The 13,555-nt window shown below is 30.0% G+C and overlaps 1 protein-coding gene across 3 annotated transcripts; it reads right to left on the bottom strand.

Moving 5' to 3' along the window:
- Window positions 1-3,532: 3,532 nt before the first annotated feature.
- LOC127247858 (E3 ubiquitin-protein ligase DA2-like) lies at window positions 3,533-11,256 on the bottom strand. 3 transcript variants are annotated; one of them, XM_051269907.1, is made up of 10 exons: window positions 10,973-11,256; window positions 10,545-10,861; window positions 9,599-9,650; window positions 9,449-9,494; window positions 9,287-9,368; window positions 8,880-9,021; window positions 8,708-8,810; window positions 4,602-4,668; window positions 3,967-4,443; window positions 3,533-3,872 (listed from the first exon to the last, which is right to left on the bottom strand). In XM_051269907.1, exons 2-9 carry the CDS (start codon window positions 10,734-10,736, stop codon window positions 3,985-3,987), a joined length of 1,143 nt encoding a protein of 380 aa, XP_051125864.1. In that variant the 5' UTR covers window positions 10,737-10,861; window positions 10,973-11,256; the 3' UTR covers window positions 3,533-3,872; window positions 3,967-3,984. The 3 variants fall into 3 exon arrangements, with proteins under 3 accessions (XP_051125864.1, XP_051125863.1, XP_051125865.1); XM_051269906.1 differs by having other exon boundaries at window positions 3,533-3,868; XM_051269908.1 differs by having other exon boundaries at window positions 3,533-3,868; window positions 10,545-10,811.
- Window positions 11,257-13,555: the final 2,299 nt, after the last annotated feature.

The raw sequence follows: 13,555 nt of genomic DNA, 5'->3' as shown, positions 1-13,555 counted from the left end.
AAACTGTCATTCGAAATGTTCGATTTCGATTTGAAATTCTGACAAACCGTAATGGGCGATTTGTAATCTTAACAGGCGGTTTGAACCGTTTAAACAAGTCTAAGTGTAAGTATAAATGGAACATTATTCTCAGGGTAAAAAATTGGATAGTGCACTCTTATACTTTATTAAAAATATATTTTATTATTTTATTTATTATATAATTTCTTTTTCCAAAGTAATTATTAAGAATCACACATTTATTATATTTATTATTTGAATCTTGAATTAAATAAAAATAAATATTATTACAATTTTAGCGTATTTTCTGTTAATATAAATAATAAAATATGTAAAAATTTATATTCCCTTCATAATGCAAATTTGTGTTCATTTGAGCGGGCACGAAAATTAATAAAAGTGAGTAATAATTGTTATTTTTTTCTTTTATAGTAAAAAAGTATAAAAATGTAATAATTTTTTTACCTAAAGAGAATAGTTTTCGATGACAACCCAAAAAGGAAAGTGAGCGTAGATTTGAAACTTATAACATCAATAGTTTATTATGCAAGTAACTTTTGTCTTATATAAAAATAAAATAGGTGAAACTTATATGATTCATTGTTGTTCATTGAACCGTAAAATGGTTGATCTGCTCGACTGTAGGACAAGAGTCCTAAAACACAAAGTGAATTATGGGATTCTCGTATTCCTAAAAAATGAATGCTCTTGTACTATATAATCCCGATAAGATCTTTGATAAAAAAAAAAAAAAAAAAAAAGTCTTGCCGTAATCTCATTGGGTCTCCATATACCCTATGAATAACTTCGATGATGGTAGAATTGTTAAGCAAATCGAGTAGCTTACGAGCCATGTTTGACTCGTCTCATTAACAGCTCGACTCAACGTGTTTAAAAAGATAAATAGGTTGAGCTTAAGCTTGAGAATTATTGTTTTTGTAAATAGGTCGAGCTCTAGCTCCAGCTCCAGCTCCGCTCACAAATAGATCGATTGAGCTCATTAATAATGGTCTATTTGTATTGTTTTATGTATTACTCTCTCCGTCCCACATAATTTATCTCTATTTTTTATTTTTGTCCGTCCCACATAACTTGTCATTTTTTTTTAAATATAATTATACACTTTAATTACATTTTAAACTTTATATTTTATAATTTTTTTTAATCTAAATTAAAGTATTTAGTTATCTTAATTTTAATCTATAATTATTTTTACTATACAATAATTATTTTTACTAATACACTTCTTAATTACTTACTAATCATATTTTACCTAAATTCATGTGTCTACACGCCCAAATTACCTAAGACGGAGGGAGTAATATTATATATGTCAAAACTTACATTTATTAATAAAATTTTAATAATTTATAATAATGAACCGTAAATAAAATTATATTTATTTAATTTATATTAAATATATATAATTTGAGCCGAACTCGAGCTCAAGTTTAAACTTATTTGTGCCTTAGGATTGTTGAGCACCTTGTGCAGTTATAGGACTTGAGAAACTCATGTCCCATCGGCCACAAACTTGAGAAACTTCAATTATTTTTCAGTTAGAGAAACGCAGTCATTAATCATATATCTGTAAACGGGAGTCTCCAACACGCTCTCTCATGTGCAAATGGGTCTACGAAACTTGCATATGCATGTGTCGCAAATGGGATGGGCGGGACTCAAACTCGAAATCTAGTCTAGGCTCTGATACCATATCGGATGCAGAATGACAGTCTCACATAAAAGCTCGAAATGCAGCCATTAATCATATATTTGCAAACGAAAATCCCCAAGGCATTAAATACACGAATATAATATATTAGTTCAAATATTAAATGAAATGCATATATATACGCTTACATACATGATTTCATTTCAATATATATATACACATATCGGTGGGTAGCATATATATATATATATTGCACAATTAATATCATATCATATAGGATTATGTGTTGTGGAAATTATATATTGTACTATGTATATATATATATTTATTTGCTTAAATTAATAATATATTATATTATGTAAAATTATATCATGTGTTGTCAAAATATATATTGTATATTGTACTATAATATGCTGTCAAATATGTGTTGTCTTCGTTGATTTGTGTTAATTTTATTAAATCAACACAAAAATTGGACTACTGTATATCCAATATAATATATTTTTTTTTCATTTTATGAATCTCAATTTCTTTCAAACTATTGGTCATATTAGACAAAATTGTACAAAATTTATCTGCGATTTCACGAAATTACGACAAATCTCTGTACTTTCAAAATTGGGTCATGGTTTCATAAAGTCTATGGTTAACTCCTTATTCGCCCTTATTTAACAATGTTTGATTTAAATACGTCCAAATTGTGAATTATTTCAAAATTTCCATTTATAAATCCATAAAATTACAAATATATTCATCTTTTAAATTTAATCTCAAGAAACAGTAAATAAAATAAAATAAAATAAAAAATCGTAGAATAAGAGAGAAACAACTATTTTTTATTATGTTTATTGTTCCTTGAGGATAAATATAAAAATAGTAAGTATATTTGTAATTTTTAAGATTTGAAAATAGAGATTTTGAAACTCATTCGCAATTTAGATGTATACGGGTCAAATACCGTTAAATAAGAACGACTTAAGAGGTTAGACGTAGAATTTATAAAATTATAAGAGATTATGATAAAGTTTTGAAAGTACGAACGATTTGACACAATTTTGTAATATCACATGTGAATGTTTTACTTCATATTGAAGGTATGATGTTCATTTTATTTCTTTTAGTTTATTTTAATTCTTGCAAAAATCAAATAATGTCGTTTTATTTTAGGAAATTAAATGGGCTTATAATAGTTCAACATTTTGGATTGGACTAGTGGTTTATGATATGGGTTGGATGGGCTTTACATATTTCAAATAAAAAAATTAATGTGATGAAAATAATTAAATGTATTTAAATATTTTAAAATTGATATTTTAATAAAAATATATAAAATATAGATATCATTTTATTTGTAAAGAATTAAATAAATTTTAAATATATAAAATTTATAGTTAAGATAAACTAATTTTATAAAAAAAAAAAAATTAAGTAAATACAAATATTGTTTATTAAAAATATTGATAAAAATTAAAGAATTTTAAATAGATTCGATCTAATAAATATTATCAAAAATAAATATATACCCACTAAAATGAATCGGACAAAAAATATGTCAATCGGAGTATAATAATTTTAAAATATATATATATTAACTTAATATATTTAAAAAATAATTAGATAATTAAAAAAATCTAAAAAATTTAAATATATATAACCTGATAAATATATATTTATCACTCACTTTTTCTCTCTTTCGCTTCTTAAGCTATAACAACCCTTTAACAGTAAAATAACAAAATAAAATCATTAAAAGTTATCATTAAAAGTTATATGATGCTCAGTCGCAATACGCCTAATATGACTAGTGCATTTTCGATTTGGATAACAGCTGTAGCTTCCCATGTCCTAAAATAAAATAGATAAATAAAATAAAATAAAATCATTAAACGAATGTATCTATCCATCCACCTTACAAAACAAATTCCAACTAAGAACCAACACATTTTTTAGACACATCACAACACTACAACACCAGCAAGTTATAACTAAACTCTGTGATCGTCTCTCTCTCTCTCTCTCTCTCTCTCTCTCTCTCTCTCTTGTCCAATCAATCTACACATAACATATACATACATTCATACGTGTATCTATCTGTCTATATATATATATATAATCATCATCATCATCATCCTGTAGGGTTTGAAGAGAACCTCCACTGCCATCAATCAAACTCATCAGCAACTTCCAATCTCCCGCCTAACTAAGAACAACGTAGTCAATTTATTACCAAGATTCTTTCAAAAATCCTTTATCAAGAGGAAGAGAGAGAGAGAGAGTGATTTAACTAACCGTACCTCACATCACAACACGTGTCATTGCCAAGCAACCCCGGGGGTACTACTCCTGGATCGAGCCTCCGCCAACGAAACAGCCATGGCCACCATCATTTGCTCCTCAAAGGATTCGGGAACTATGGCCCCAGCCACGGCTTGAGGCTCACAACCAATAGCCTCATCAAATTCATTGCCTATCTCATCAGATCTATGATCCCCCCATTCACTGGTTGTTGCTAATTGGGCATCTGGCGGACTCTCTCCCGGGAAATAAGTCCCGGCCTCCTGCTCATCCCAATTGGGCGTGTTCCTACTGTAGTTATGGGAGCTCTCTCCACTGTTGTTCTGTTGACATTCAGCGATTGCACAGGCGAGGCTGCTGGAAGGAGATGAAGTTGTTGATCTGCCCATGGCCGGGAAGGAACAGCCGTCATCTGCTGGAAAGCCAGCTGATTCAGCTGTTTCGTTGTAGGGTGAATTTTGGCACGCACCATTCTCCTGTCAATAATCACAGTCATAGATTACTATAATTTAGCATCTTTGGATCCCCGGACTCAAATCTTGTTTTAAAATGACATGTACAACTTTCAGATAAAAAAGATGGCAGAATCTGTAGGAAAAGAGATTCTGTAAGAACTGACTGTGTGAATGAATACCTGAATCGACAACCATATGGCTTCCATTATCATTATTTCTTCTATATCGACGTCGAAGTCATCCTCCCTACATTCAAAATCGGAAACAATTAGGCATGTGCTTGGATATATTATCCTCACTCACACAAAACGAAAATATTTCGAAACATCTAACCCCCCAAAAAATCTTATTCTTGTTTGCTACATCCTAAACCTAACCAATGACCATCGGATACTGATGCAATTATGTGGTCAAGTTATTTTAGAACATTTTATATGAATATATATATATAGTTATTTATCACTTTTCAAATAAACAAAAACACCTTGTGTTCGGAATTCACACAAAAGATACATATCCCGATAAAGCAGTGGTTTCGCAAATCATAATTTAGCCTCTATAAAATCATTTCAATATCATCAGGAAAACGGTGACATTTGAACTTTCATGCAAACAGAAGCTTCCAAGGTGCACTTTTCATAATGTTGGTTCATGTTGAATAAAAAGTTAACAAAATTTTTTAATTGGAACTCATGATTGTAAGTAAAACAGTTAATAATCTTTACTTTCCATGGTAATCTATAAATTCTTAAGTTTTTGTTCTTAATTCATCTGTGTTCACAATCAGTTTTTTAATTAGAAGTTTAAATAATCTGAAGTGGGTATCAGTTAATTGCTAGAATATTGATTATTTTTAACAATTTAAATATCCTAGCATGAAGTAATTTTGGACTAAAGTAATACATTTTAGTGTTTTTATAATTTCAAAGCTAGAATTTGTTATATATCATATCAAAGTAGAGATCAGTAGTAATACAACACTGTGAATAGTATCTCAACATTTTGTTAAACAATCGAGAAGCCAATATGTGCAAAAATAAAGAAAAATAAAAAATAAAATAAAAAAAAACATGAAAATGCAAGTTATTTTATCAATCTGAAACAGAATCCTTCAGCTAATCCAACACTTGTGAATATAATTCTACATTTATTAAATAAATAAAAAAAGAGATCATTTCGAATCCATAATCCGAGCCAATATGTGTGTGTACAAGATCTAAATAAAATTTGTTCAAAAAAAAATTAAATCAAACCAATAAAAATGCATAATACATTTCATAAGCATTCTTATATTTACAATTTCTAGTCTGTCACCTAATATTTTCCCTTTATTCTTTGGCTAAAAACATTAATGTAAATTTAAATATAGATACAATGGTTTTAGGTTTTAACAGATCAAATGAGTTATACGAGTCAATTGAGTTTGAACTAAACATAATTATTTATTGACGAGTGAATCCAATTATTTTCCTGTCTCTCGAGACCATGTCAGAAATCATTAGCCCTACCAACCACTTACACCTCATGATTATAATCTTCTTATTCCACACACTCTGGGATTCAGAATTCTCCCTTACTATTTATAAGAGCAAGAACCAGTTTCCCAACCTAACATTTTCATAACATAAATTTGAGCAGACTCGAAAAATTGAATTAGAGTAACTTTCACCATGAAGCCAACTACAATTTTCAAATCAAAATAAACGCATATAAAAGAATAATGCACCAGTCCATTTAGTACATAAATTTCATGTGATGAAGATACTTAAAAGTAGAATAATCTTTGTACCGTTGTCATTTTTTAGTTGACTTTATTGCTAAAGAACACTAATTCTTGTTCTAATATTTATTGTTGCCACAAGAACTGTTGTTGTTAGGATGAGCTATTAACACTTTCGCGAATGAAATATAGGAGTCAGTGGGCACCGGCAAGTGCTAATAATTGCATTTGGAGTGAGTTTACATGAGACACCAATCCTACATCCTTATTAATACTAAACCCATCATTCAGTCTTACCATGAAAATAAAAATAAATAAATAAATAAATAAAAAATAAATAAAAAATGCTTTTTAATAATATAGCACAAGCAATAATTATAATAATTGAGACCCACACAATAGAGTGTTAATGACATGCAAATGTTGAATCAAGCCCTTTCAATTTTGATTTTAAATTTCAGACAACCTTTTAAGGCAGAATAACAAATGCATAGTGGAAAGGGATGGATTATGTGGTAAGGTAATTAAGTATGATTTTTTTTGTAGAAGAAAGTATGAAAATTTATGGAAGGATGAAATTTTGAAATCATTGATGGTGAGCCAAGAAAGGAAAAATGTAATCCATTTTAATTTAATAAAATCTAAAGAGAGAACAAAGATACACTTTGTGAAAAACAAATACATAGTGGAAATGGTTGGATATGAGATAAGGTAAGTATGTTAATTTGAAATCTTTGATGGTGTCAAGAAAGGTAATATGTAATCCAAAATTCGTAGATGAATACACTCACAATATTTCCCTAAAAGCTTATGTTGAACAGAGAAATGAATTAAACACATGCTTGTAAAAAAAGAAATATTAGTTGCATTTGTTATATACATAGAATACAGTTGAGATGCAGTATTGTAATTAGTTATGAATTTTGAACAGAACCTAGTCTTTTATTTCATCTAGTATTGTTGAAAAATCATAAACTCAAAGCTTCAGCAAGCCTACCAGTTTGTTTACTTGGGCATTTCCTTTTTAAAGGTTTTTGTTTTTTGTTTTAATATCTTTGGAGTGAAATAATTGTTAGATATGATGTTTTACACCCTGCACCATCTCTTCACAAAATGGCGTAAATGGTGCTTTTGATAAATGACCGACTCGGTTAGAAACTTTAAATAGAGAGACACGTTATTATTTATTTATTAATATTCCCAATACATCCACTCACATATATGCAAGAGATCACTTTTCCACAAAGCTTTAGAATGTAATACTTTTTCACTACTAGAAAGCGGTACAATTCGACTACAGGATCTGTACTATATTAAATACCAACTCACATAAATGATCATTTAATAAGAAGAGGCATCCATTTTTTATTATTTTTTAAAAATTATGTCTTAACAGATTCAAAATCTTATCGAATAACCATCAATATCAAGAACAAGCCACACAAGGAACACAAAATTGAAAACATAGGAGACCACTACAGACTAAGGCGGAAATAAGACTCTTGGAAAAATTGCCTTTTACGGCATAACAAATGTACCATGATGCTTTTTTATAAGAATTTCAATATCCTAAGCATAAACATTTACCACAAGTTTCAAACCTCTTCCAGATTGCTCATTCCTCTTCAAAATAGATAACAAGTTGTAAGCGATTGTCATTAGATGCCAATTGCAGCTTTAAGCTAATTTATCAGTATCACTACCCAAAACATGCTAATATAGATTGGCATGCCTCATATTTGAAGCTGCAACAGTTAATTGTTACTAGTCATGTCATCTAATCTATCTTCCAAGTTCCTGTAAACATTCAGTAAAGTTTATATAGGACAAAAAACATTCTCTGAGCTTAAATATAAGAAAACATTGTAAAGGATGTTAGCTACCTATATGTTTCATAAGTAATTGGAGTTATTACGTCATTAAAGGTTTGTCTACTTTACGTTTATGTTTTAGTTTGAGTTAAATAGTTATTTAATGTGATATGTTGTATGGCTTTTACAGGGAACTACAAAGTGACATAATAAGAAAAAATAAAAAGCAGAGCCTATGTGTTTCATCGACATATATTTATGAGTATAAATAATAATATTAAATCATCGACATTATCCCATAACTAAAGCATTCTAATCAACTTCATTAAATATAACATTAACTATCAAGGAATTCATCTATTACTTACAAAAGACAATTAAACTATTATCCCAAACAAAGTCTCCATGTCTTATCATATTCGAAGAACTCAAATTGTAATCTCAAATTCCAAAATTCGACAGCAGGAAGCTAAACAACTACAGTAATTACTCAAATTCCCCTCATCAAATGCCACCTCAGAATAAAATTTGACAACACAAGAAGATATTATTATCTGGCACAAGTAGAAACAATTTGATCTAAAATCTAAATTATTGATCATTAGTCACAGTCCATATAAATTCTTATTTAATATTTTTCACTAACTCAGAAAATATCCACACAATTAACCTTGTTGTCTACACCAGTTAAGAAAAATGAAATCTAAAACAGAAGGATTTAAGCCAATTACGGTGAAGTAATAAAACTGTGTACCTATTTTGCCCTTGGCATGGAGATGATCTTATGGCAGAAGTAGGGTGTGACTCTTGTGAAGCAACAATGTCTGCACTTTCTATAGTGGAAGCATAAGACGGTGCTGGACGTAGAAACAATAATGAGTATTGGCACAAAAGAAGTACTTTTATCCTAAGGAATAAATCACTACCTCTAGTCGAGCAATAATCGACCTCAGTCGGTACTCTCATACTGCTAGAACGAATTTCTCTTCGTTGGAGGATCCTTTCCTGCTCTTCATGAAGTTCTTGTTGCCTCATCCTTATTTTGGCTTCTATAACTCGTTGTTCTTCCTACAAGAGCAAATGAAATGCATATATTGCATTTAGAATGACTGTCAACATGTCCAAAAAAGTACCATGTCAATTTTTATTATTTTTTAATTATGTGCAAGAAAACCATACTACCAAAAAAAGGGGATGCAAAAAAACCCCCACATTGTAAGGCGAATTGCATGACTTCCAACAACCTAATGAAGTCATTCCCCCACCTCCCCCCCCCCCCCCCCACTTTTTCTTTGAACCGAGAAAAAATAGAGTAGCAGTAACCAGCTCTTACAAGTTGATCCAAGCCTTTCTCCTCCTTTGTCTTAACCCCTCGATACTCAACAGCATAGTTGGATGTTTTGCAAAAAGGGCACCTTATGCAGTTAAGGAAAGTATAAAAATACGATAAGCAGTAGATGAATAGGTAATAACAACGACAAGAAATCAAGGATACTGTGTCGGCCGGGTAGAATTGGGAGTCTTCATCTGCAGAAAACATTCTTAAAAGAGAAACAGAAGAATTGATTCAAAAATACAAGGGGAGAGAACAAATACTCATTCTTGGAATTAGGATAAACCATATCTCAAAAAGAAGACCACATACCAGTACAAATGCCTTTCATGCAGCATCTCGAACGATTAAGACTTGGGTAGAACTACAAACATTCAACACAAAGAATCACCAAAATTGAACAAGAGGAATGTATACAAAGAAGAAACAGTGACATCCAATGCATAAAAAGTGTTATCATCAACAAGACGAAACAGTGTACTCTTAACCTCTTAGAGGTTCTTTCTTGTTTAAGCTCTTAACAATAGATTAATATACTAATGCATCACATTGAAATGCATACGAAACAAAGATACAATTACAGCACTGTTCCCTGCTTGATAGAATTTTAGAACAACAATTCCTCATCGAATATTTATAAGCGGCTTTTTGGCCTAACCTCTATGGCATCCAATGTCCGGGCCACCACAAACCAACTAACCTTGATAGTAAAATCTAGACGGCAGCCTTGACACTCCTTAGCGTTAAAATTTGTTTGTTTAATGACCCAAGCAACTACTTTAATTCTAAATGATCAATATTAAAATATTAAACAACTTGGTGGAGGAATAACCTCGGTAAAGTGAACACGGGGTTCTTATTCAAAGGACGAAGTAATCCTAGTAGGTATGTATTGATTTTCTTAGAAGGTGAGAAGACAAACAGCGAACATCTCATCCAGGGATAGCTCAGAGGACAGTTCAGACTATAAGTTTGTTCAACATTTCTTCGAAAACATGAAGTTCTTATTAGCTGATAACAGTACAAGCCAATTCTCAGATAAAATAAAGGATTACCAATCCTCAAAGCAACTAGCTCTCTCTTATTCAATTATGTTTCCACTAAACAAAGCAAAAACTTCACCTTAAAAACAATCCATCTACATCGGAAAAAAAAACCATTTAAACTTCACACCAATCCAAAAAGGGTATCATTCAGGAGTCATCGATAATATATTGAAATGGAAAATTAAAAGCGAAGGCAAGAATAAAGCACAAACCAAGAAGCAAATGGGACACTCTTCAAGGTCAGAGGCGGAATCATCGTCTCCAGGATAACAAGGCGCCAATTTTGAATCCAGAATAAGCTTCCTGAGCTTCTTGTGATCCACATCTTTGTGCTGGTACAACCCCTGAGGCCTAGTGTACTTCTCATCCACAACCTGCCTCCTTCTCCCCAATGTATTCCCCATACGGTTGAATTTCCCCCAACCAATTCTCAATCTGACTCGAAATTCCCAATGCTTCCTTCCACCACAGGTTCCTCACTATTCCATATCAAACACCAATGGAGAAATAAGACGACACGAAAAAACACCTGAACAAAAACTAAAACCCATCAGTACTCAAAGAACCAAAAAAAAAAAACAAAAAGAACATCAATCAATCACACTCTTCCATTAGTTACAAAAACACAAACGAAGCACACCTAATTTATTTGTCTTGAATGATTTTTTAAGCTCCAAAGTCCAATCCAAACAACGCAAGCTTCAGTTCAGAGGAAGCAAGAAAATTGAAAATAAACGCAGGCCGGGATGGGAATCGGAGCGGTAAACAGCCAAAGTCTCCCTCCTCCGACAAAGAACTCCTACTTCTACCTACGTGTAAGCAGTTGGAGGAGAGGTGAGAAGAGGAGAAGAATGGAGGAGCGACGCAACGCAAGATCAGAAGGGTCGGCCTGCGTCGATATCTGCGTTTCCAGTTGCGTGTGGGAGTCGATATATATATATCAGCGCCTCTCTTCTTCATGACATTTTTTATTATTAAATATATTTATTATTATAGTAATTATTATTTGCTCTTTTATATAATATAATGATAACAATATAACAAAATTGGCTCCACATAACAGCGATTTTATCGAGGGTGTGTTTAATTAGGGGTGCGTTCGTTTGAGAATTCACTATTAATTTCTTTTTAAAAAAGAAAAAATATCAAATTTTTTATTTATTAAATTCAAAATTTTTACTATTTAAATTTGAACTCTTTCATCTCAACATTCTAGTGACGAACAAACATTTGTTTCTTTTGTCTAAGTTCGGCCGAACTTACAGTACAAAGCCTGTAGAGGGTGAGAGAGACGCGAAACCATGCCTAATCCGACAATATCTGCGCTCTATCCTGTAGGCCTGAACACACCCTTCAATTAGCGGGAGGGAGGGAAAAGAAGAGTAGGAAGAAGAAGGGAGAATCGACCAAAAAAAAAGAATGGAGAAGAAGGGGACGAAGAATAAAATGAAGCAGGAGGAAAAGAAGAAAAAGAAGAAGAAAATGAAGAAGGGAGAAGAAGGGGAGGTGCGGCGGCGGCGGTAGGAGAATTTTTTTTGGGTTAAATCGGTGGTTTTAGTCTTATTTTTTTAATATATTTATAATTAAAAATAATATTATTATTAATAATAAATTAGATTTATTTAATTTAATATAATTAATAATTATAAAGTTAATACACATCAAAATTACTCAAATTCAAACTAAACTTATAATTCTAAAGCATTTTCATATTTGGAGTTTTTCATCTCCAACCCAACTTCATATTCAACATCATTTTTTATATTTGCTACAGTGCAACATCAACACCAAACGGTGGTGTTGCAAGCAACGCCATTTTTGGCGTTTTTTATTTTTTATTATTATTTTTTTAAAAAAAAAATTTTGCAAATTGTAAATTAGTTCCTATAAAAACTAATTTATAATTTTTTATATTTTAATGGTATATATTTGTATTTGTTTAATATAAAAATTATTTAAAATAATACTCTCTCAGTTTCAATACAATAGCTTTGTTTTTCATTTTTATTTGTTCCAAAACAATAGTCTTATTTTCATAAATAACAATATCACCATAAAATTATCCCTATTTTTTTCATTTTTATTATACAATTATCACTGTTTTTTACACTAGTATAATATTAATATTAGGAGGGAGTATATAAAATAGAATATTTAGATAATATTTTTTTGGAATTGAAAATAGAATTGTGTATTAGAATTAAATTATCGTAGCAATTGTATTTTTAAAATTATAACTTTATAAATAAAATTGTCCGATTGAAAATAGGGTAAAAAAATCACAAAAAATCAAACTTAACCTAAAATTTAAACACAATCCAAACTCTGACCAAATTTCTCTAAAAACCATTCAAAATAAACACACATAATCATGGCTCTTGTTTCATGGATACCGTAATAAATTGGATAAGAACGCTTTTTTATATACTTATTATTTTTTGTAAGTTTTGGCCGCTAACATTAATTTTTTTAAAAGAATATCATATATTTATTTTTCATATAATATTATATTAAATATTTATTTTTTATTATTTTAAAAATATTTTAAATGGAGATGAAGGCTTTAAATAAAATACAGTTCTAAAATAATATAAATATTTGGAATGAGTACAAAAATTAAAGAATAATAATATTATATTGACAGAACGATAAAAGTATTCTTAAAAAAACTAAAAGATCTGTTTTGGAACGAGAGGTATAAATTTAAAAATTTTAGAATTTATTTTTTTAATTTAAATAATTATTTGGATAAATATTTAAAAAAATATCGCTATTGTGTGTAAATTGAGTAAATCGGCTACAAATTAAACTATGGATTTAGCTCCATCAAATAACTATTTTAATTTTAAAAAAAAAATTATTTAAAATTTAAATTCAAAATCAAAACTTTACAAATAAATACCACGTCAAAATTTATATACTGCTTCCTCGGTCCACCAACCTATTTTTTTGTTCTTCTGTTTTTCTTTTTGTTTATCCATAAAAAAAATATATATTTTTTTATTTATAAACAAATAATTTTTATATATTTTTTTTATATAATTTCACAGTACACTTATCTATAAAAATGCATTATACATATTCAATAATAATAATAATAATAATAAATCTTATTTTATTAACTCCTTATACCTCCCAAATATTTTATTTTAGGTTACAATTAGAGCGGTTAAACGAATCGAGTCGTTCGTGAACTCGACTCGATTCGGTTCGATTAAAGTTC

Source organism: Andrographis paniculata, unplaced genomic scaffold (assembly GCF_009805555.1).
Source record: "Andrographis paniculata isolate CXL003 unplaced genomic scaffold, ASM980555v1 Contig32END, whole genome shotgun sequence".
NCBI classification, from domain to species: domain Eukaryota; kingdom Viridiplantae; phylum Streptophyta; class Magnoliopsida; order Lamiales; family Acanthaceae; genus Andrographis; species Andrographis paniculata.
This window is presented reverse-complemented; position numbering and strand designations above follow the sequence as displayed.